The 24,802-nt window shown below is 38.0% G+C and overlaps 1 protein-coding gene across 1 annotated transcript in view; it reads left to right on the forward strand.

Annotated features, from left to right (window-relative positions):
* The window catches only part of MYOF (myoferlin), a 159,253-nt gene that overhangs the window by 63,197 nt on the left and 71,254 nt on the right, over positions 1 to 24,802 (forward strand). Inside the window, exons 10-21 of the mRNA XM_004607526.2 lie at positions 2,072 to 2,102; positions 2,885 to 3,000; positions 3,270 to 3,396; positions 5,223 to 5,326; positions 7,601 to 7,669; positions 7,764 to 7,807; positions 8,913 to 8,995; positions 11,052 to 11,090; positions 15,525 to 15,649; positions 16,794 to 16,910; positions 21,412 to 21,589; positions 22,641 to 22,765. Coding sequence (XP_004607583.2) covers positions 2,072 to 2,102; positions 2,885 to 3,000; positions 3,270 to 3,396; positions 5,223 to 5,326; positions 7,601 to 7,669; positions 7,764 to 7,807; positions 8,913 to 8,995; positions 11,052 to 11,090; positions 15,525 to 15,649; positions 16,794 to 16,910; positions 21,412 to 21,589; positions 22,641 to 22,765 — 1,158 coding nt within the window. The remainder of the gene's footprint in view (positions 1 to 2,071; positions 2,103 to 2,884; positions 3,001 to 3,269; positions 3,397 to 5,222; positions 5,327 to 7,600; positions 7,670 to 7,763; positions 7,808 to 8,912; positions 8,996 to 11,051; positions 11,091 to 15,524; positions 15,650 to 16,793; positions 16,911 to 21,411; positions 21,590 to 22,640; positions 22,766 to 24,802) is intronic.

A 24,802-nucleotide genomic window follows, 5' to 3' on the forward strand; every position in this document is an offset into this window, starting at 1 on the left:
TCTACAAAGTCACTTATTGCAAATATGAAGCATGAAAGGAAAATCAAATGAAAAAAGAGAATCCAGGTGCTTTTACAAGTAACTTAGATTAGAATTGAAGAAAAAAATATATTATTTGTTAAAATTGATAAAAAAAAACACATAAAATGTATTAATCAGAATACTGTCTATACCTTACAAATAAAAAAGTTATAGAAAACAAATAAATCATTATAACTAAAAAGTTTTTAGAAATTCAGCCAAAAGCAGGTCGGTAGAGTGATTGACTACTTGATTGGAAATTTTAGGGCAGTTGATTACTATTGATATAAAGAAGACAATTATCAGAGAATAATTACAAAACAGCAAAGCACAGGTGATTCTAAAAATAATTTACTAAGGAATCTTCATAATTTGTGCTAATATATGCCTTCTTTCCCTCTCTTTGCATGTTTATATTTTGTGGACATTTATGGCTTACTTTATTTTTTTTTCTGAATAAAATTCTATGTCCAGTGATTTTTAAATATGCCAAAGGAAACTAGACTGCTTTGGGAAAGATGATAATGTGGCATAGCCATTGAAAGCACTTAGGCTTAAAATAATTTTTTTGGCATGGACTATGGTTATCCATGTCAAGGTTCAGTGGACTTGGCTAAAGGAAGCAAGTGGAATATTGAATTAGAGCAGTGAATTAAAGAGAAAATAAATGCCAGGAGACTAGGAGTGGGATTTGTGAACTGTTCTTAGATCTTAATTCAATATGTAATGCTTTATGCAGTGTCCAATGTGAAATATTTCGACAATAGGAAACTAACCTTAAATGTTATCTTTAAGTTACATATAAATGTTAAATATGCATGTCACTCTTTGTAAATGTAACTCAAATTTCTGCCTCTAACTTCAACATTTAGTACACAATTTATTTTGCTATATGGGTTACGAAAATATTTGCAATCAGTTTAGTCAAATTTCCACCACCTTTGTGATATCCATTCTCTTTTATGTAATTTTCAAGTGTTTAATTTAAAATATTTCTATTATTTTCTTTGTACATGCAATGCATAACACATATGTATATTTATACATGTAATATACATAATTATGTGTCTGGAAGGGATTCTTTGTCCTTCAATCATACTCTTACATTTGAAAATAAATATTTCAATCTTAAAAAAAGAATTAAAGACAGGGTCTGGTTAGAGTTTCTAGCCATGTGGAAAGGGCTGCCTCTCAAAAGAAGGACTCTCGCTATTCTAAATCCTGGGAGATGTTCTGGGTCAGGCATAAATTTGTTCACACCATTTCTGCCACGAGCAAGCTTTCTCTACGCTGTGACTCTTAGTTTTTTCATCAGAAGGTGACGTGATGGTGAAAAATAAGAGGGTTAGAATAATTAAGCACCTAGCATATTACACAGCTTATTGACACACCCAATCAGTGGTCATATTAATAGTGGCATTTATTCAAAGAAAAGGAAGAACATTAGACTGGAACTTGAGTGAGCACCTTTGCATCGAATAACTAAGGTACTGGTTTTCCAGTACTTCCTGTGAAATAACCCCATGATTTCACAGAGACTTTCTGCACTACTGAAAATGTCAATTGGGACAAATTTGTCACCCCAATCAGTCCCTTCCAAGGTTAAGACATGCTCATTCATTCAAAATGATTAACTGAGCATCTTCCACATGTCTCATTCCAGGCAAAGCATTGGGAACACTGAGAATATAAGACAGAGAGATGTTTGCTTTCAAAGAAATGTAAGCTAGGTTAAGAGCCTTATATTTAAATATAGCAATGATGGGGCTGGAGAGATAGCACAGCGGGTAGGGCGTTTGCCTTGCACTCGGCCGACCCGGGTTCAAATCCCAGCATCCCATATGGTCCCCTGAGCCCGGCCAGGGGTAATTCCTGAGTGCAGAGCCAGGAGTAACCCCTGTGCATCGCCAGGTGTGACCCAAAAAGCAATAAATAAATAAATAAATAAATAAATAAATAAATAAATAATAAATATAGCAATGATAATTTCTTTGAAATGACTAAACTGATTTTAAGATCTGTTTGACATACTTTTAATTATTTTCTCCAGATTGATGTTGGATTCGTTTATGATGAACCTGGTAAGTAATGTTCTCCCCATCATTAACTTGAAGATTCAGGAACTCAAGAAATGAAGAAATTTCTTTTCTTAATTGGGGGAGGAGAAGGATACTCAGACAGTATAAAGCTTAACAGCTTAATGTATATGTCTTTTTTTTAATCTAATGGTGATTATGAAAACATTCACAAATAGGTTATTTCTCTGGCTTTGGTTTTTGTTGGTTTGTTTACTTGGGGAGTCACATACGATGGTGCTCAGGGCTGTGATGTTCCTGGCTCTGCTCTCAGGAACCATTCATGAAGGGTTCAGGGGAACACATGGGGTGCCAGGAATCAACCCTGGGTGTCTTTTTTGTGAGGATATTTTGATCTTATTAAAATTAAATCCTGGGGCTGGAGCGATAGTACAGCGGGTAGGGTGTTTGCCTTGCATGTGGTTGACGTGGGTTCGATTTCCAGATTCCATATGGTCCCCCGAACACTACCAGGAGTAATTCCTGAGTGCCAAGCCAGTGCATTGCTAGGTGTGACCCAAAAATTTAAAAAAATTAAATAAATAAAATTAAATCCTGCAGTCAAGTAATAAATTGTAGAGAAGCTTGCTGGAGTCACACTAGGGCAGGGAACAGGATGGGAAATGGAAATAAATGTCTGTGCAAAGTAGAACACATTAATTCAGAGCTCCCCTGGGGAGTTTGGAGCATCAGGATGATCCTTCCAAGGAAATGCTTGTTTGTCTGACAAGAAAAGAAATCACAACCCTGTCAGCTTTTCTTTAATGTCCACGTCCCTTGCATTTTAGGTCATGCTGTTATGAGGAAGTGGCTGCTTCTCAACGACCCTGAAGATGCCAGCTCGGGTGCCAAAGGCTATATGAAAGTCAGCATGTTCGTCCTGGGAACCGGTGATGAGCCTCCTGTGAGCCCTGCTCCCTGGCATTTACTCTCTCCCCTGATTTCTCTACTTTTTTGTGCTCATATAATTCAAAAGGTCACAGGATTTTCTTGTGGCCTGAGCACTAGAGAAACAGATGAGTTTTAAGCCTGTACAGCAGTTCTGAGATTGGGTTGGGCTGAGCTCTTCAAATCTGAAAGGCAGAAAACCCTCGTGGAGTCTCAGTTGGTTTCCTTTTGCAAGCAGCTATTTGGCTTCTGTGTGTGTGATCTACAACTGTGTGTCCCCAATAGCCTGAGAATAGAGACCGTGACGGTGACAGTGATGATGTGGAGAGTAATCTGCTGCTCCCCGCTGGCATTGCCCTCCGGTGGGTGACCTTCCTGCTGAAGATCTACCGAGCAGAGGACATCCCCCAGAGTATGTATGGGTTTGACTTTGCTCTGGACTACTAGTGATCTGCCTGAGTAGATGGCTTCCAACACTAGTGATTGATGCTACTGGCAGTACGTTTTTTCTTCTGAAAGATCTTCATGGGTTTATTGCCATTCATTTGGGTCCCTTTGAGAATTCCCTGAGCACATTCATGGGACAGCTGATTGGTCATTGATCCATGTTCCTTATTGTGTTTTAACACACTCTGCTTTGTCCCTTCTTGATTCAATGTTCCTTGTCTTTTTCTTATTCTAGAGCAGAGGCTCCCAAATTTATTTGGTCTATCACACCACTTCAGAGAAAAAAATAATCACTCCACATCCTGTCAATCTACTTTTTTAAGCAAACAAAGAGAAAGTGTTCCCCAATTCTACCCAAGGATACCACTCACCCCGAGTCATTCCAGCACTGCTGGGGGTGATAGTACCCACTCTGGGAAAATGTTCTAGAGTATACTAAAGAGAGGTCAGCAGTCAACACTTCCAACTCCTTCTAGCCTAGGTGAAAATGTGAATTTTATGAAGAGATAAATGCATTTGCCATCAGATTATTTTTAAATGATTAGGCAAAGTCAGCTAAATGCCAATGACTTGAAGTTTATCACTACTGTAGTATGTAATACAATACTTATGAAGAGAATGGATACATTTCAATGGATTCCTGACAGTGCTTCTATTTGTGGACACCCATCTAGTTAATCCTCTGTCATTGCCAAGAACCCAGTGTCCTGCTGTCTTGCCCACCTGTTTGTTTTTGCTGTGTCCTGGTATCCAGGATCCTGCTCTAAGTGTCTGTGAGACAGCATTCAATGCATCAGTCATCTTCAGGATATGCTTGTGTTGGGAAGCCTCCACATTTTTTTTTTTTGCTTTTTGGGTCACACACGGTGATGCACAGGGATTATTCCTGGCTCTGCACCCAGGAATTACCCCTGGCAATGCTCAGGGGACCATATGGGATGCTGGGAATTGAACCTGGGTCGACCTCGTGCAAGGCAAACGTCCTACCTGCTGTACCCTACCTGCTCCAGCCCCAGCCCACACATTTTTCAAGATCATCAGGTGCCTCGCCATCCCATCTTCTAAAATATATTCTATCAGGGCTGGAGCAATAGCACAGAGGATAGGGTGTTTGCCTTGCACGCGGCTGACCCAGGTTCGATTCCCAGCATCCCATATGGTCCCCTGATCACCGCCAGGAGTAATTCTGAGTGCAGAGCCAGGAGTAACCCCGTGCATCGCCGGGTGTGACCCAAAAAGCAAAATATATATATATACATATATATTCTATGAATGAATAAATTAAACTTCTCATTAGACTGCCCACATTGAGGTCAATTTAACTGATCTCTACTTACTTTGAGTTTTCAAGCATTTTGTAATTGAGTAAATGTGATATTTATGAGTGTGACAAATTTCCTTTAATTTCTATGAAAAAAAATAGCATAGTAGTCCTAACCTAAGTCCTTTCTCAAAACTTAAATCAGATCTGCATTTGAGAATTGCCTTTTACCTTAGCTAGACAGACTTTATTTATTCTACTTTTCGCCTCTATTGATGGTTATTAACATTAGAACTTTGGGGGTAATTTTTTTCAAGGTTATTCCTTGATTTTAAAAAGTTTTATGGGGAGAGCACATTTTCTCTCTCTCAAATAAAATAAAAAGAACTTATATACTGCACTGCCATGAGACTTTACCTCTTTGAGAATGGTTCTTGTTGCGTCTATAATTGTGTGTAGGAGAAAAGTTTAAATTTTAGTTGAGTGATGCTATTCTTTTAAAAGGATCGAATTTAATTTCTGCTTTCTAGTGGATGATGCCTTCTCACAGACAGTAAAGGAAATATTTGGAGGCACCGCGGATAAGAAAAATCTAGTGGATCCTTTTGTAGAAGTTTCCTTTGCTGGTAAAAAGGTTTGTACATGATCAAAATGCAGATATCTCTACAAGTAAATGTTTAAAGCATTGTGCTTTCCTTGGAGTGAATTCCTGTCTGTTCTTTGTGGAAGGAGCTCCCTAGGGAGCAGGGAACTGGGTAGAAACACAGATTATCTGAGCCAGAGCATACCACACCTCACCACAGGTTATTTTTTGAGTGAAAGTATTCAGGACTCAAATGAGAAAATTTAATCTTTGGACAGATTAGACTAGTGGAAGCTTTCATTAAATTATTTGGTTTATATGCCAGCTCTGAGCATTATTTTAATATAATCCTGCCTCTCTTGCCAGAGGAAGGTCGGTAGCAATGTTCCTGGAAATGTCGTAGAGTAGAGCCCATGTTCAGCTGCCCATTAGGTCAGACTTTCCAACTCCAGGTCCAATGAACTGCTAAAACTAAAGAATTAGGCATTGGGGTGGGGGTGGAGAGAATGGGAGAGTTTTGGTATAGGAACACCTGTTCCTACCCTTTCTATTTGTGCCAAAGATTGGAGAATGGCGTTCTGTAGTAGAATAACAGCACATCATGGATAGCTACAGAAATAAATTGCTTCAGTGTAGGTGACCCATTAACTTAAGAAAGTGAGATTTAACAAGCTTCACATAATTGGACCAGGTGTTATCCCCAGAAGAATTATGGGGAGGGAACAGAGCAATATTTGTGGTCCGTTATGGGGTTGATTTAAATTCAAAATTTCCCTGACACAATAGAGATTAAAGGCAAATTTCTTAACCTCAAAGACTTTTCAAATAAAAACGATTTTCAAACCTAAAATCTCAGGGTTGTTAAAATGGCTGGTTGACTCAAAAAATCATGAGCTGACTAAAATATTCAGTAGTTTCCCATGAACTGTGGCTACAAAAAGAGACAAGAAAGTTGTTCTCAGGAAGTTTATTTTGTAGTAGAAGGAACAAGAAAACTACTAATTGATGGTTTCAGCTAGTGCTAAGTGCTACATGGAAAATATTGTGTGTTGGGGGGGTGGCTTCTCTGATATGTGGTCAGTGCGAGGTGGGGGTGTTGAGGAGTGCCCATTATCAAAGCAGACATCTTTGAAGCAGATAAATTTGAGCAAAGGTCTGAGTAATGCAGAGATCTGAAGGCCAAGGGTGAAAAGATGTCCATGGGGCTGGAGTGGAGCAAGTAAGGGGAACTGAGAGAGGAGATGGGAAATATGTGAGTGCTTGGATAGTGGGACTTCACAGCTAGAGGAGGGATCTGGACCTCATCTCAAAGTATTGGGAGAGTTTAATGAAGATGTTACTGCAGAGCAAAATGAGTGAGTGTGCAAAAAAAGAAAGCGGAGATCCAGACCGGCACCAACTGTAGGCTTCAGGAGGATCAAGTTCCATATGAAGACAGAATTGTCAGGAGATAGTAGCGAATGAAATGAGATATGTAGGTAGAAGAGTGATGCAATGACTGACTCTGTCTTTAAGCCTAAGCACCCTAATCCATGATGATTGAAAGATGGGACAGGGGCTGCTTTGGGGAGCAGAGGGAGGGGCGAGTGGATCCAAAGATCTGTCTAATATATTAATGACAAGGTACATAGGACAGTATGTAGTGCTTGTAAACATTTCTCTTGCATTACTAGTCTGTTAGAAATGAAGCAATTGAAAATTAAGTTTTTAGTGCCTAGAAACGGCAACAATCAATATTAAGTTTCTTGTCATATTCACCAAATCAGTATCAAGAAAAAATAAACTTGAATGAAGTTCCTTAAGAATATAAATTATGAGTCACAGCTATGACTCATATACGGTGCTATGCTAGAATCATAGCCCCATATGCATACTGTGAACTTTCATAAATTAGAAACTTGGATCTGGAGAATAATACTGGGGTTACTGTGCTTTCCTTTCATGCCACAAACCCAAGTTTGATTCCAGACACTGCATATATCCTCATCCCTCACCCCCAGCCCTGACAGGAGTGACTCCTGAGCACAAAACTAGATGTGTCCCATCTAGCACTGCACTGTAGCACTGTTGTCCCATCATTACTGTTTTTGGCATATCGAATACACCATGGTTTGCTTGCCAGATTCTGCCATGCAGGCGGGATGCTCTAGATAGCTTGCCAGGCTCTCTGAGAGGGACAGAGGAATCGAACCTGGGTTGGCCGCATGCAAGGCAAGCGCCCTACCTGCTGTGCTATTGCTCCAGTGCCCCCATCTAAAAAAATAATAATTTAAAAAATAACTTAGAACCTGAATACCAACGGATTTTGCTTTGATGATTTTACAGGTTTGCACAAATATAATTGAGAAAAATGCAAACCCTGAGTGGAATCAAGTCGTTAATCTTCAGATCAAGGTTTGGCTTTCTTTTCTTTTTCAGAAGAATGCTTAATTAGTTTCTGAGTAAGCTGAGAAATAATTCTTCTTTATCTGTGTCTTTTTAAAAACAGTTTCCTTCAGTGTGTGAAAAGATAAAACTAACAGTATATGACTGGTGAGTTAAAGAACAGATTTGTATTGTATTCAAATTGAAAGAATAAAACATGTAGATATTGAGGAACTTTTGTGTACTTTTCTTCCAGGAATAAATTTTATTCCAGGAAGAAATTGTTCCTGGAATTGGGCGTTTTCTTTCTTAAAATGATAGTATTATTACAGAAAAGCTTTATCTAACTTGGCTCAGTTGCTCATAAACTAAAGAAGAAAAAGAAATGATCTGAAATACCTCAAGATAAGAAATCCAGGACTTAAATACCACTGAACTGTGCAATGTGGATTTCAGAAACAGAGTAAATCACTTCTTGGGAAGAATCAAAAAAAGATTCCGATAGCTGTTTTATTATTTTATTTTATTATTATTTATTTTTTGCTTTTTGGGTCACACCCAGCGATGCTCAGCGGTTACTCCTGGCTTTGCACTCAGGAATTACTCCTGGCGGTGCTTGGGGGACCATATGAGAAGCTGGGAATCGAACCCGGGTCGGCCGCGTGCAAGGCAAATGCCCTACCCGCTGTGCTATCGCTCTGGCCCCTGTTTTATTATTTTAGAACAGAAAATACAATGTATGTACCTATTTTATGTAATGGGATTACATTAATCTCACTGAAATAGGTTCATTCATTTAATGGTAATCATCTTGAATGTGACCTTAGGTAAACCCCTTGAGCTCTCTGCAAAAATCAAGGTTTCTGCAACTGAAATGGAGTTACCCAATGTTTCTCAAAGACTGTTTAAAGAACCTCCAACATCATGAGTAATTGGGGATATACCTAATTACTAACAGGGATAACATGACCTATTACAAAGATTTTTAACATACTTAATTTTTACAGGGATAACATAACCTGTTATGAATGCAGATTCATATTCTCCATCAATATTTATCTCTATTCTATGTTCTTATTCCTATCTCTGCTTTTATTGACTGAGAAAATTGAAAATGAGAATGTAGTATTTTCCAAGAGACATTTTTTTAAATACAGGGAAGCTTGAGGTCCACTAGACATTGTTTAGTGCCTTTTCCAGTCCTATATTTTGTTTTTGATTAAAGATAAATGAATGCTTATAGGTAGAGACCTTAACCTGTTCTTTTAAACAGGGATCGTCTTACAAAAAATGATATTGTTGGAACAACATACCTGCACCTGTCTAAAATTGCAGCCTCTGGTGGGGAAGTAGAAGGTAAGCCACTCTGGAGAGATGGAAGAGAATTGGGTACAGATCTTCTAGAGAAGAAATTAACTGGGGTTGCCACTGGCAAAAGATTTGGTTCCTTAAAAGCCTATTAAACTATTTCAGTGGTAATTTGATCATGACCTGCAAAAAAAATGTAGTAATGAATCAATAGCTACTTAATAGGTAACTAACAGTGAAAAACTTTTAGCTCTTTCCCCATCCCCAAACTACCCAGTTGTTTTATAAGTTTTAATGTCAATAAATAACACCAGCACATCATTTTATAGTGTTGTTAAAACAAATGCACTCAAATATAACATGATATTCTCTACTCAGCTTAATTTTTTGGCAAGTAACAAGGTCAGATGGGATTGAACCATGACACTTCACTCCCCAAAATAGTGCACATTTTGTTTTCATGCTAGCAAGGGGCACCAATAACAAATACAACTTGTTGGTTTTTTTTAATATATACTAGGAACTACTTAAAAACTCTTTACAGGAAGCCCATGCTCATGGAGCTGCAACAAAAACAATATGTAATACAACTCATTAAAAAAATAGCATACCTAGCAGTGGACCACATTTTGGACCACTGCCAGCAGTTATTGGGAGTTACCCCCAACAGTGCTCTGGGAACCATGAGATATCAGAAACTGAACTTGGCCTTCCAACATGCATATCTTGCTTCCAGACCATGAGACATCTCTCCAGACCCCAACTCTTTCCTTAGTGTGCAGAGAATAGTATTTATATTATTCCTTTTATTTTAATATTTACACTTATAGTCAAAACTCTGGACAGAATGTGAATGTTGCTGCCTATTTCAGTGTCATAGTACAGAAGAGAGAGGTGAAAAGGAGAAGGAGGATAAAGATAGTTCTACTTGTCTCTTTTTCCCAAGTGAAAAATCCAGATATCAGGACTAGGTTAAATCACAAAGGTAATCAATAAAGTACTTCAAAAACAGGTTATAACTAGATATTTTAAGCAATTATGTAAGGGTTCAAAGAGATAATAAAGGGGTAAGACACCTTCCCAGCCCAGGTTCTTTCCCCAGCACATAAATCCCCTGCTCCACAAGCCTTGCCAGGAATAATCCCTAATTACAGAGCCATGAGTAAGACTTGAACACATCTGGGTGTCACAAATGAAACAAAAGTAATCGTTCAAGACATAACGGTATAGACATCTGTCTCAGGGATATGTTAGTAATGTCCAGAAGAATAGCACTGTAGCACTGTCGTCCCATTATTCATCGATTTGCTCGAGCGGGCACCAGTAACGTCTCCATTGTGAGACTGGTTGTTGCTTTTTTTGGCATATTGAATACACCACAGTAGCTTGCCAGGCTCTGCCATGTGGGCGGGATACTCTTGATAGCTTGCCGGGCTCTCCGGGAGGGACAGAAGAATCGAACCGGGGTTGGCTTCATGCAAGGCAAACGCCCTACCCACTGTGCTATTACTCCAGCCCCATCCAGAAGAATAAAAACTTAAATTATTGGAAAGTTTCAAGCCTGTGTCTGAAGACTTCCTCACATTACTGGTCCTACATATATAGTCTATTATATGTTCTGAAAAGAATGAGTAGCGGGCTCTGAATCTCCCCCCAAAAAACAATGTGTCATTTACTATAGACCTTTGCTTATACTGTCTCAGAATAAATTAACTTGGATTTTTCTAGCCTTTGACCTCACTAGGTGAGAAATAAGACAAGTAAACAGAAATGTTAGTAACTTCCCCAGACCTCCACTGGTTGTGAGAAGCCTGCTTTTCTCGGATGCTTGGCTGCCAAGCTTGGGGTTGGTGTCTTGGGACTGAATTATTTCATGTCTAGTTATTCTGCTGATTGTCCCAAAGATTTGAACCATTTTTTCATTTAACTGGTGACTTTTGTATAAATTATCAAAAGGTTATGTGACTTAGGCTTTGGAAATTTGGGGATTTTCTGGTGTTGCTAAACCACTTACCTACCGTTGGATTGTTATTAACTTTTTCAATGTCTCTTACCATGCCGGTGTTTCGCTTGTTGTTTAACGAATTGTATTTTTACTACATAGATATCTCATCTTCGGGATCTGGGGCTGCATCGTATACAGGTTTTATGCTTTGTAATTTTGCTATTTCTGGATATTATTATCTAATACTACTATATTAACAGCATATAAATTAATTTTATTTAAAACCATGTTTGACATTTGCTCTTTCAAAAATAGTTTTGCTGGAGTAATAATTTTTGTATTAGTACTTGATGTTGTCCTGCATGGCTAAACTGTAATAAACTAACTAGGCTTTGCTCTTCATCTTATATTTTCACCTAGATGCATACCCTATTTGGCTTCATTATAAATGACTGGATATTTTGTTGCTGTTATTGTTTCTATTCTCTAGGTAGAGAGTTGGGTACTAAATCAATTGCTTAAAGTGAATAAAATCACTTTCTTCCACTCTCAACATAGATCTCCAGGTTGGAAGCAATTGAACATTTTCCACTTGGGGTCTTGAACCTCGTTATTTTCCAAATATAAGTGATCACATAGCATGACTTCCGGTTTACACAGAATTTGCTATTCTTTACAAGTTTACTCAATGCTCTCATACTCAACCATCACAACTCTCTTAGGACTGATGTAATTATGTCCTAAAGATGAGGACACTGAGGTTTAGAGAAGTTTTCTTTTCAAATCAGCCTGATAGTCCCTACTATATTGGTCACCGAGGGTTGTTTTAATAGAGAAAGAGTATAGTGTACACAAGAAAGCTTTACAAAAAGAAGCTTTATGCAAGTATGAATTTTGTGTCTGCCTTTATGATATTGGCACAATTACATCATCATTATTTGTTCTTAAAAATTAAATTCAGGTGCGGACAGATAATACAGGGGTAAAGACCCTTTCCTTGCATACCACTGACCACAGTTTAATCCCTGGCATTGCATATGGTCCCCCAAGAACTTCCAGGAGTAATCTTTGAGCACAAAGCTAACCGTGAGCCTTGGATACAATTAGATATGTCCCTAAAACAAAATAAAATAAATTCATTGTTCTATAATCAGTTTTACATGAGTATTAAGGTATACTTAGATTTGTAACAAACTTAAGAGATTTGGTAATACTTTATTGTTTCATTCTTTTGTTCAACCAACCAGGAAATATTTGTGTGGTAGTACTCCACCACAGAACCAATATTATATGTCTAGGAAAGCAAAATAAAACATAAGTGAATCCTGTAACCCTCCACCACAAAGGAATTTATAACTGAAACACAGATAAGCATATCTTAAAGGCTAAAGCATAGATCTAAAGCTAAAAACACTTATATTAGCCCACATGTAAAGGAACTTTGGAGAGGTGAGGGAGATGTGGGTTGTAACTAGCTGAGAAGAAAACATTGACAATCAGGCTAAAGAATTTTGGTTTTATTTTGTATAACTGCACTGGAACATCTGAGGCGACATTTTTGCATAAAATGAGTTAAAGTTTGAAGACAGCTTGTGAGAAAATATGCTTTCCTAGGAGAGCAGGCTAAGACATGAGCACGTACAATGACATTTCCTCATGTTAATGCATAACTAAGTAAAGTCCAAGGATTTAAACTGCCAAAGGAATTTGGTTGGGCATAAAAGAATTAATGTATTGTTATCAAGGTGATGTTCAGATCTTTTTGTTTGTTTGTTTGGGGGCCACATTCAACAGTGCTCAGGAGATACTCTATACTCAGAACTTGGTATTTTCTGCTGGAGGTGCTTAAAAGACCATACAGTAGCAGGACTCATACTTGGGGCTCCAGTTTGCAAAGCATGTGCTCTGTCTTTGAGCTATCAGTACAGAATTTTGACATTCTATCATCATCATCATCATCATCATCCCGTTCATCATCAATTTTCTTGAGAGGTCTCAGTAACGTCTCCATTCTTCCTAGCCCTGAGATTTTAGAAGCTTCTCTACTCGTCCTTCTCAATGGTGCCTCATTGGAGGCTCTTTCAGGGTCAGGGGAATGAGACCCATCATTGTTGACATTCTATACTGATTCTATAGGACCACAATATGGAATTTTGATTTTTTTTTGTCCCATCCTTGAAAATCTTTAGCAAAAAGCAAAATTTTATGGCAAAAAGTCAATATAGAAAGTGACCCATGGGGCTTGGCTTACATGCAATGAAAGTATACCAGAGGAACGGATGGTGTACTTGTTGTACTGTTTGTATTGGTACCCTATGTAAACAATGAAATTCAAGATCTGGACACAAATCTGTCATTTTTCCTTTTTTTTTTTAACTTTTTATTAAATCACCATGTGGAAAGTTACAAAGTTCGCAGGTTTATATGTCAGTTATACAATATTCAAACACCCATCCCTTCACCAGTGCCCATATTCCACCACCAGAAACCCCAGTATACCCCCCGCCCCCACCCCCTACCCCCTACTGTATAACTAATGAATTTCACTTCATTTTTTCTTTACCTTGATTACATTCCATAATTCAACACAAAACTCACTATAGTTGTTAGAGTTTCCAAGCAAGAGAGACAGACCTACTACATTTGATAATTAGTTTTTCATTGCTGGAAATGAAGAGATATGTAGCCCCACTGCTACAAGTACATAACTCTCTCTCTCTCTCTCTCTCTCTCTCTCTCTTTTTTTCCCCATTTTTCCTTTTGACAAGTTGCATCATGTCTGGGGCTTCAGTTTTCCCATATTAAATAACTAGAGAAAAAGGGGGTTAACTTTAATCTGACTTAAACATTTCCTTCTCTTACTGTAGATCTCTGCTTTAAACTTCTATTTCCATACAGCATCCTTTCCTGTACAAGAATATTCTAATGCAAAGCAAGGAGCCTAAGTCTGGCTTGTGAATGATCCCTTGGCCAACTTGATGATGTTCCTTAAGGCAAAGTAGATGAAGCCAAATGAAGCACTTATTTCCACATAATATTCATATCATCTTGTTCATTTGGAAACCCTAGAAAGAGCTCTGTTGGAAAATTGCTTGTTCTTGATTTGGGTTTTATAAGAGATTTTAAAGTAGTTATGGAATGGGCCATCATAAATTGTTACCAAGTCTCACTCTTAGGCTATCAGATATTATTTTTCTCTGTTAAATTTAAATGCTCATTTTTTTCTACCCTTTAACGTGAAACTGCAGTTTTTTCTCATTTCTGTGTATGGTTTCCACCTCATCCTTGGAAGTGCTCACTAACACATATAAGAAAGTGTCAAATAATTAAGTTGATGGTAAAATGCAAGTTTCTTACTAACGGGCATCCTGTTCATCTGCCTCTCCATGTGCATCATTCCACTTAGTTTTAAGCATGGAGTTGGAAAGAGTTATCTGGCCAACCTCTTACTGATGGCAGGAATTAGTTTGACAGCCTCTTAAAATATAGGCTTGAAAGACAAGCTCTTGGCCTCAAAATTCTATTTATAATTCATAGAAAGTTCTTTCTTAGATAAAGTGAACAAAAGTTCATCTCCTTGTAACTGTGATAAGAGGTGCATACTCTGCTTTTGGAATGAGTTCATCCTACTTGCTTACAGGAGTGTTTGAGATGGTTGGCAGCAGCTCTCACATTTACTGGTCATTTCACACCATCTCTCTTTGAGTTCACATTTTCCTTACACTGGGGGAGTAGACTGGCTAAATGCAGATAGCAGAAATATGGAATATATTGGTTGCTCACAAAAGATAGAATATCATGAATAGGGAATTATTACATGAAAACATTACATTAAATATATACAATAAATAATTTAAATACATATCTAACATCATCTGAAGATTTATACTGTTTAAACTAAATTATATTGTTTGGAAACTAAATAAATATAATATATCACTGTTACTGTCACTGTCATCCGTTGCTCATCGATTTGTTTGAGCGGGCACCAGTATTGTCTCTCATTGAGAGACTTATTGTTACTGTTTTTGGCATATCCAATATTGGATATGCCAAATATAATATATATCCTTTAAATTTTCCCCAAATAATATAATGCTTTTCTTCAACTATAGTTATGTCTTTATCTTTTTTTGCTTTTTTTTGGGGGGGTGTCATACCTAGTGATGCACAGGGGTTACTCCTGGCTCATGCACTCAGGAATTACTCCTGGCGGCACTCAGGGGACCATATGGGATGCTGGGAATCAAACCCGGGTCGGCCTCGTGCAAGGCAAACGCCCTACCCGCTGTGCTATTACTCCAGCAATTGTAGTTATGTCTTTGATATAATATTGTTATAGACTTTAAAAAATGCAAAAATTAACTTGAAATTCTCTGGCTCTTTCATTTGAATAATATTATCCTTTTTGCAATAGCCTCATAAGTTTACCTGAATTACCCCTCATTTTTTTAATTAATGTTTTATAGCAACAAGAGAAAATAAATATGGCGCATCTCACAAGTACTAATAATCTGCACTAAAACAATTAACTTACACGTTGGAAGGAAATTATCACATCAACTAACAACTAATATATTTTAGTAGTTAAGCTGCAGATGCCTAAAATCTAATCACAATGTTTTCTTCCAGCAAATACAGGAGAAACAGAGGTGGGCTTCGTTCCAACATTTGGCCCTTGTTATCTGAACCTTTATGGAAGCCCCAGAGAGTATACAGGATTCCCAGACCCCTATGATGAGTTAAATACTGGAAAGGTTAGTTTCAATCAATTATCATAATTAATGAGCACAGATTAATGTGATTCTTATTCTAATAGTTGTAATTAAGTCTTATACTTAGGGAACCCCACATACACATAGGTATGACTAATCAAGTGATGAAAGATAGAAGTCTCAGGGCCTTCAATTCTTAGAATGCAAAATTAGGAAAAGATCCTGGAGACAATCTAATTTGGTCCTGAAAGTCCATAGCATGGCCATTCCCCAGGCTTACACTTAGTCAAGTGTCAGTAATCATTGCTGTACCTGCTGTACCTTTTTTCTAAGAAGCAAAGAAGCTGCCCTAGAGTTCAGCTCCATTTCATCTTCTAGGAAACTGCTGATTATTGGAGGTAACATAGTTGGTCACATGTTTTATTTTACCAGATGGATTCTAAATCTTCATTTTTTAGATGGAGACATAGAGGTATAGAGATGGGAAGGGTTCTTTCTACCACATTCATTGGAATCCAAAATAATGATTTCTAACTGGCTCCCTCAAACCAAGAAAGGTAGAGTAAAAAAAAAAAAACCGTTATGAGGGAAGTAGAAGACTGGCCCAGAGACCCTTCCTTCCTCTTTGGGAGAGTCTGCTGCCAACACTGCTGAGTTTGGTGGGAGGAGTTTCCTCTCTTCAACCTCACCCTCAGCCACACCCCAACATTTTCTTCCTTTGCTTGTGGGTCACTGAGACTTGTCCTTGTTACCACATGACAGTCTCTGAATTTTGAGAAAAGAAGAAAAAGAAATATATAACAAATAAATACAGAGCTACTCTGCTGAAGTAGGGTAAAGAAGCTGAGATACCCCCCCCCCACACACACACACACTTCCTCTCCCAGGAACCTCTCTGGACTCAGAACCTGTCTTGAAGGCCTCCGACCATAGTCATAGGTTCCTCTCAACTCTGACTCCCCTGGTGACATTTGTGTGGCTTTCTACTGACCTTGACTCTTCTTGAAGAGACTACATACCTGAATTTAGCTGGAACAGTAATTCATTCAAAAATGGTTGATTTATTCTATAGGCTTGGGTCATAGTAATGAGAAACCTTTTACAGTTGCATTACCGACTAGGGAGAAAGTGTTCTTTTCTGAGTTGTTTATTCCTAAATGGATAACCCTGTGTTATTCCTTTCCAGGGGGAAGGCGTTGCCTACAGAGGCAGGATCTTGGTTGAACTAAGCACTTTTCTTGAGAAAACACCTCCAGATAAAAAACTTGAACCCATTTCATATGATGACTTAATGGTTGTTGAGGTAAATATTGGAGTATGGCCTATGCTATAATGGAAATGGGTACTTTACAGCAATTTTCTCAGCCTTTTCTGACTGTTCCCCACATCCCACTGGTTGGCCACTGTGTCTTGCATTGTGACACCCCCACCTGCCATTTATAGAGTTCTCACCTGCAGTGCCCTTGGAATATCCTGGAAACCAACCAATATCAACTAACAAAACCATTTAACAAAAAAATTTTTCTAAAACTTTTAAATTATTAAATTATTAAAAGTTTTAATATGCCTCATTTAATCTTTTAACAAAACAGTGTAGTGTTAGTCAGGCTTAAAAAGGAAGAATAAGTGACATCTGCACTTGTATGTTCATTGCTGCACTATTTACAATAGCCAAATTCTGGAAAAAACCTGAGTGCCCAAGAACAGATGACTGGCTAAAGAAACTTTGGTACATCTACACAATGGAATACTATGCAGGAGTTAGAAAAGATGAAATTTGCTTATAAGTGGATCATGAAATTTGCGTATAAGTGGATCAACACAGAAAGTATTATGTTAATGAAATGAGTTAGAAAGAGAGGGATAGACATAGAAAGATTGCACTCATCTGTGGAATATAAAGTAACAGAATAGGAGACTAACGCCCAAGAATAGTAGAAATAAGGACCAGGAGGTTAGGCCCATGGCTTGGAAGCCAGCCTCACATACTGGAGAAAAAGACAGCTCAGATAGAGAAGGAAACACCAAATAAAGGGTGTTTGGAGGACCTGTTCAAGTTGGGAGATGCGTGCCGAATGTAGATTATATATCGAACACAATGGCCACTCAATGCTTCTATTGAACACACCCAAAAGGAGAGAGAGAGAACAAAAGGGAATGCCCTGCCACAGAGGTGGGGTGGGTGGGGGGTGGGGGGGTTGGAGGGATACTGGGATCATTGGTGGTGGAGAATGGGCACTGGTGGAGGGATGGGTACTCGATCATTGTATGACTGAAACGCAAACACGAAAATTTGTAACTATATAATTGTACCCCATGGTGATTCACTAATTTAAAAAAAGATTAATAGAAATGCTTTACTTAGACATTATTATTGAATTTCTATTGTAATATTTGTAATATGTAATTAAATGATCCCTTTCTGGAAATAATATAATAAAACAGATTAATAACAAAAAAGGAAGAATATTCTGACACATGCTAGCTACAATATGACTAAATCTTGAGGTTATTGTGCAAGTTAAATAAGTCTGGTCACAAAAGGACAAATAGTTGATCATGCTCACATGAGGTATACAGAGTAGTCAGACTTGTAAAGGCTGAAAACATGTGGAAATGGACAGTGTGACCAACAAATGATTAAACAACTCTGTGCGTGTTTATTGGTGATGGTAGTACAATGTGAAGAAACTTAATGCCATCAAACTCTACATTTGAAAATGGAAATTAGACAGTAAATTTTATGGTATTTGTGTTTGACTACAACTCTTTATAAAAGAAGTTTTGAAATTGTTGTCTTAATACTTTCGTATATGAAAGACCACGTCTTCCATGATATGTTAAAAAACCCACCCATGAGGGGCTGGAGAGATAGCACAGCAGGTAGGGCGTTTGCCTTGCACGCGGCCGACCCGGGTTCAAATCCCAGCATCCCATATGGTCCCCTGAGCATGGCCAGGGGTGATTCCTGAGTGCAGAGCCAGGAGTAACCCCTGTGCATCGCCAGGTGTGACCCAAAAAGCAAAAAAAAAAAAAAAAAAACAAACCCACCCATGAGGGTGATTTTTTTCATAGACCATAAGTTATGGAATAGCTGAAAAGCAAATTTAATAAATATCCTTTAGGGATCAAGTAATTTTTATTAATTTCTTAAAGGGAAGAAGGTATCACTTCTTTCCTACTTAAATTATGGTATACACATTGACATAGGTAACAGTTGGGAAAAAGAGGGAAAAATATCATTAAATGCTAGCATTTGATACCAGTATGGCCTCTAAATATCAGACTATAAACTATAGGGTTGGGAATTCCTTCTCTAAGAATATGTATTTATGTGTATACTATAGCATAGTGCTAAATATGCTATAGTGAGAAATTTCTCGAGCTACTTGAGTATTGTAATGGCGCTGTGTAATCCCACTAATGGCCAACATCCAGAGACTATAAGACCAAGCTCCCGGAAGCACACAGCCGCTTTGCAGCTGCGCAGCATCTAATAGCCTTGTTCTCCCTCTTGGAGAACTTAACAAGCTACCAAGAGTCTATTGCCCGCATGGCAGAGCCTTGCAAGCTCCCCATGGCATATTCATATCCCAAATACAGTCAAATATATATAGATACCTCTCGGAGAGCCCAACAAGCTACCGAGAGTATCCCACCCACATGGCTCTGGCCTGGAAAGCTACCTGTGGTGTATTTGATATGCCAAAAACAGTAACGATATATCTCATTCCCCTGACCCTGAAAAAGCCTCCAATCATTGGGAAAAACGAGTAAGGAGAGGCTGCTAAAATCTCAGGGCTGAATGTAATAGAGATGTTACTGGTGCCCACTCGAGTAAATCGACGAGCAATGGGATGAAAGTGATACAGTGATACTTGAGTATGTAAATTTTGTATGGTCAACAATCAAGCACATAACCAACATGTTTGCACTGTAGTAATCTCCAGTGTTTTCATCCTAAGCTAAGTGAGCATAGACAAATATTTGGTACAAAAGGGACACAGAGCAAACTCTAGGTGCCAACAATATTAAATAGTAGAAGGTGTAATGTAGAAGGTATAATGAAGTACAAAAATTTAGACCATTGCTAATCTTTATATTGACTAAGGAAGTTACATGTCCAAGGATCAGTAAATATGATCCATAAACAACAATTGATGCAAACTGAATAAGGATTTAGAGTAGAATGTGGATTCAAGAGATCTTACGTGCCCAAATGAATCAAGACCTGAAGGCTCATGGTCATTTCTGCTATACTCAGTAGTTATTCAATATGATCACGGTGGCCCTTTGTTCAGCCACCTCAATGTTCATTCAGTCAGTAAACAAATCATTAATAAAAAAGAAAGGAACAAAGAGGTTGAAATTGTACCTCTAGAATATTGTCATCTTTAAACACACCATTACCTCAATATGAAAAAAACTGTTAAATAAACCTTTTTTTCTATTTAAGAAAAATATATAAGCTCATCTAATTTCACGTATTTTTAAAATGACAGTAAGGGATCAGAGAACAGTGGGCAGGATACTTGCTTTGCAGGCAGCCAACTTGAGTTCAATCCCCTGCACACTTAGGATTTCATGAGCACTGCCAGGTATGGCCCAAATCTGACATAAATAAAATAACTTATATTTTATATATAGTTCCCTTATCCAACTTATATAATTCCCTTATCCAACAGTAAATTACATAGCTCCAATTATTCTTAATATATTTATTCATTGATTCAATTCTAAACCCCACAGATAAACCACTGGAGTAGAAGGGGGACTTAATTAGAGTTTGTAGGTTTATTTGTATTTTTCTGTTTTTTATTACAGTAAAAGAAGGAGGGGATATAGCGAATACTATATTAAACATATTCACTATTATTTCTGATTGAAAGTTAATATTAAAACAATTAAAAATAGTAGTTTGGAGAGATAGCACAGCTGGTAGGGAGTTTGCCTTGCATGCGGCTGGCCCGGGTTTGATTCCCAGCATCCCATATGGTCCCCCGAGTACTGCCAGGAGTAATTCCTGAGTGCAAAGCCAGGAGTAACCCCTGAGCATTGCCGGGTGTGACCCAAAAAGAAAAAAAAATTAAAAATAATACATTAGAAATATATTCTATGTTTCTATGTGTCTATGCTTTTCCAGAATAAATTCAGCTAACATTGATTTCTATTCTTTCAAATTTCTTCATGCATATGCCAATATTAAATATATAGTTAATGAATTTATTTATAGTATACCTTTTTAATCTTTGTATATATATATATATATATATATACCAAAGCCTTTTTAGAAATTTTTATTCTGATGTATGAATTTAACATAATTTTAAAATCAGTAGCCAGGCTTTTGTTTGTTTTCACTTTCCCCTTTGTTTCAAACAATGTTTAAGGAACATCCAGCTGTTCCTCTCTCTTTGCCCACTTGTATAAATACAAGGGCAACTGCTAGATCCAAGAAAGTCCTCCACTGGGGCTGGAGTGATAGCACAGTGGGTAGGGCATTTGCCTTGCACGCGCCCGACCTGGGTTTGATTCCCAGCATCCCATATGGTCCCCCGAACACCGCCTGGAGTAATTCCTGAGTGCATGAGCCAGGAGTAACCCCTGTGCGTCGCTGGGTATGACCCAAAAAGCAAATAAGTAAATAAATAATAAAACCTATGTAAAAAAAAAAAAAAGAAAGTTCTCGACTGACAAATTTGATTCAGCACAAATTATTAGTTTAAGAAATACAAATGCTAGAAACTCTCCCATAAATATACAACTGGAGTTTACTGAGCCTCAATTCTGCTTACACTTTGTAGAGATACCAGCGAAGGCGGAAGTATAGCCTGTCTGCTGTGTTCCATTCAGCCACCATGCTACAAGATGTTGGAGAAGCCATCCAGTTTGAAGTCAGCATTGGGAACTATGGTAACAAGTTTGATGCAACCTGTAAGCCTTTGGCATCAACCACTCAGTACAGCCGGGCCATATTTGATGGTAAGATTGGACACTGACCATTTCCTGCATACCTTTTATAGTGGAATTACCACAGACCAAAGAACATGCAGCTTATTCTCTGATTGGCAAATATAAACCCCAGCATATTATCCATGGAAAGGAAAGGAATGAAGAAGGAGAATATTGGTGTTTAGGTATCTTGGATATTGTGGGTACCCCAAGAAGAACCTCAAGAAGTTGTGGACCCTTTGCTGGGAGCTGAATCCCAAGGCCCCTTCCTGGGCCCACCTTTCACATGGGCACTTCTTTGTACACTCAGAAGAGGGTGACTTGCTGAACATTGAATACCTAAAATGCTCCTTGCCCTGCCCACCTCTGTCTTAGTAGCCCCAGATCTCTCTTAGACTGGATCATTGAAGTAAATGGACTCTGGTCTTTACTCTCTTACCTACACTGCACCTCAGCAACATCATTTAATACTAGCCTTCATTTCTTCATCTTCTACAGAGTTTCTGTGAAAATTAATACAAAGGAGTATTAGTATACACATATATATGTTTAATACGTATTAAACCTGATTATTTATTCAGCCTAATGATCCTAACCACCAAAGATGCTGTAATCATAGCACTCCCTTCCCAAGGATATTTTAGAGATATTTTCAAAATAGTCTGCAGAGCTATAGCACAGCGGGTAGGGCATTTTGCCTTGCATGTGGCCGACCCAGGTTCGATTCCTCTGCCTCTCTCAGAGAGCCTGGCAAGCTACTGAGAGTATCTCACCTGCACTACAGAGCCTGGCAAGCTACCCATGGCGTATTCGATATGCCAAAACCAATAACAGCAAGTCTCACAATGGAGATGTTACTGGTGCCCACTCGAGCAAATCAGTGAACAACGGGATGACAGTGACACAGTGATACAGTGAATAAGATCTATTCCCTTCTTGTTTAACTGAATAAAATGTAAGAGCCAAACTATTTCAAACAATTGCCTAATCTTATGGGTTACTCAGTAGCTCTGTGTGCATATCTTTGTTTTAAGATAATGTTTAAGTGCTCAGTGTTCACTGTCTTAATGTTCTGTACCAGGAAACTTCTACTATTACTTGCCGTGGTCCCACACAAAGCCAGTTGTTACCCTGACTTCATACTGGGAGGATATCAGCCATCGCCTGGATGTAGTGAACATTCTTCTAGGTGTAGCAGAAAGACTGGTAAGTTTAAGTTTTCTATAGTCCCTTGTAGCTAGAGTGAATTAACTTTTGGGTTTCAGGTTGGGGAATTTAAAAGCTATGTATCTCAGAACAGAGTGATAGACAGTAAGAGCAAACTTGTTGGCAACTGTTAAGTAACCTAAGGATAGTGTGGATTTAGGCAATTGTGGACCCAGGTTCTTGCACCAGCATTATGGAGTTGCCATTATCTGCTTGAGAGAGGCAATTCATCTCTACACAAACCCTCCAGTTGAGGAAAAGGAGTACTTTAGGAAGATGACATAAATATTTTCCTTAAAGGAAAAAATCCAGAAGTCACACACATGATTCCTTCTCACTTCCATTGACCAGAATCCTGTTATACAACCTCATCTTGCTACTATAGAATTGGAAAATGCAGTATGATGCTTGAGCAAACATACATCTGATAAATTTACTTAACTGACTTAATTAAGATATAAACAATGAATGATTGATATCAGAGTAGGGGGTACAACTCAGTGCCTACCACAATTAGCATGAGAAGTATGTAAAATAGTCTATTCCAAAAGCAATGTGGAACTTGTCAGAATTCATTGTTGTTGTTTGGTTGGTTTTTTGGGAGCCACATCTGGTAGTGCTCAGAGTCTATTTCTGGCTCTGTGCTCGATCGGGGCACCATATATAGTGCCAGGGATTCCAAACCAGGTCAGTCGGAAGCAAGGCAAGCACCTTAACTTCTATGCTATCTCTTCAATCTCAAGAATTTATTATAAATGCATAAAATATCTGCCGTGGAAAAGGTAAACTCATAAAAATCAGTCGTGACATTTTCTACTCTTACTGCAGACTAGGGCAAATTTTCTTGCTAGAATGTTGGGGGTTTCCTCTGGTAGAAAATACATTGGTTATCTATCTAATGGATATTGATGAGGAAAGAGGGATACAGATGAGATATTTCTAACTAATTCAAGGACATTTAGTTATTTTTGACATTGATAAACTCCATCTGGTATTCATGTTTTAATTTCCAGATGATAGAGGTGTTAATATTTTCCAAGATTTTAGAAAAGATTTTAGGGCTAGAAGAAGATGTGGGAGTCTTGTAATATATTCGACTAGGACCCCATGGAAAAATATAAAAAAATATTGCTGCATATTTTGCATTTTTTTATATTGAATGAGAGTTGATGCTTACATTAAAGTAGGCCTAGTTGTTGGCACAAGAAAGCTGCAATTAATAAGCAGTGCCATCGTAGTATGAATTTCCACTCCTGCTTCTCTAGGAAATTGGTGGAGAATTGGTCACACCTCTGTTCTAACTATGTTTGGAGGATTCTTAGCTTTCCCCACGCAACCCCCTTCCCCGTCCCAGTTCTTCAAATAACCTCTCTGTGTTGATCAAGCTGTCCTAATTCCCTGCTAATTAAGACAGAATGGTGGCTTCCCTCATGAGGGCTGATATTAATCACACCGGGCACTCCCAGTCCCTGTTGGCAGATTCCCAGAGGGACAAAACAATTTGTTCTAGGCTCCTCAGGTATTTTCCCTGCCTCTGTCCTCAAATCACCATTTTTTTAAAAAGTTCTATTCTTTTAGGGGGAATGGCAAGTTAAAACCAAGATACATTTATTAAAGGGTTTACTTGATGCAGAGATATTATTGTTTCCCAATATTCACAAACACAGTCACACACATCTATACTTCTGGGTTTATCAAAATACTAAAGTCAATTAATTTTAAGGAATCTAATCTATTATAATATCATGGGGTTTATTTCTTATCTTGCCTATTTCTACATTGATTTCTATATAACTTATATTTTATTTATAATTCCCTTCTTCGACAGTAAATTACATGGCTCCCATTATTCTTAATATATTTACTCATTGATTGATTCAGTTTTAAGCCCCACAGATAAACCACTGGAGTAGAGGGGGGACCTAATTAGAGTTTGTGGGTTTACTTGTTTTTTTCTTTTTTATTATAGTACAAGAAGGGGGTTATATAGTTAGAATACTATATTCAAAAGTTACTTAGTTTAGTTAAATGTAGTTC

The sequence above is a fragment of the Sorex araneus genome, chromosome 11 (genome assembly GCF_027595985.1).
Source record: "Sorex araneus isolate mSorAra2 chromosome 11, mSorAra2.pri, whole genome shotgun sequence".
Taxonomy (NCBI): domain Eukaryota; kingdom Metazoa; phylum Chordata; class Mammalia; order Eulipotyphla; family Soricidae; genus Sorex; species Sorex araneus.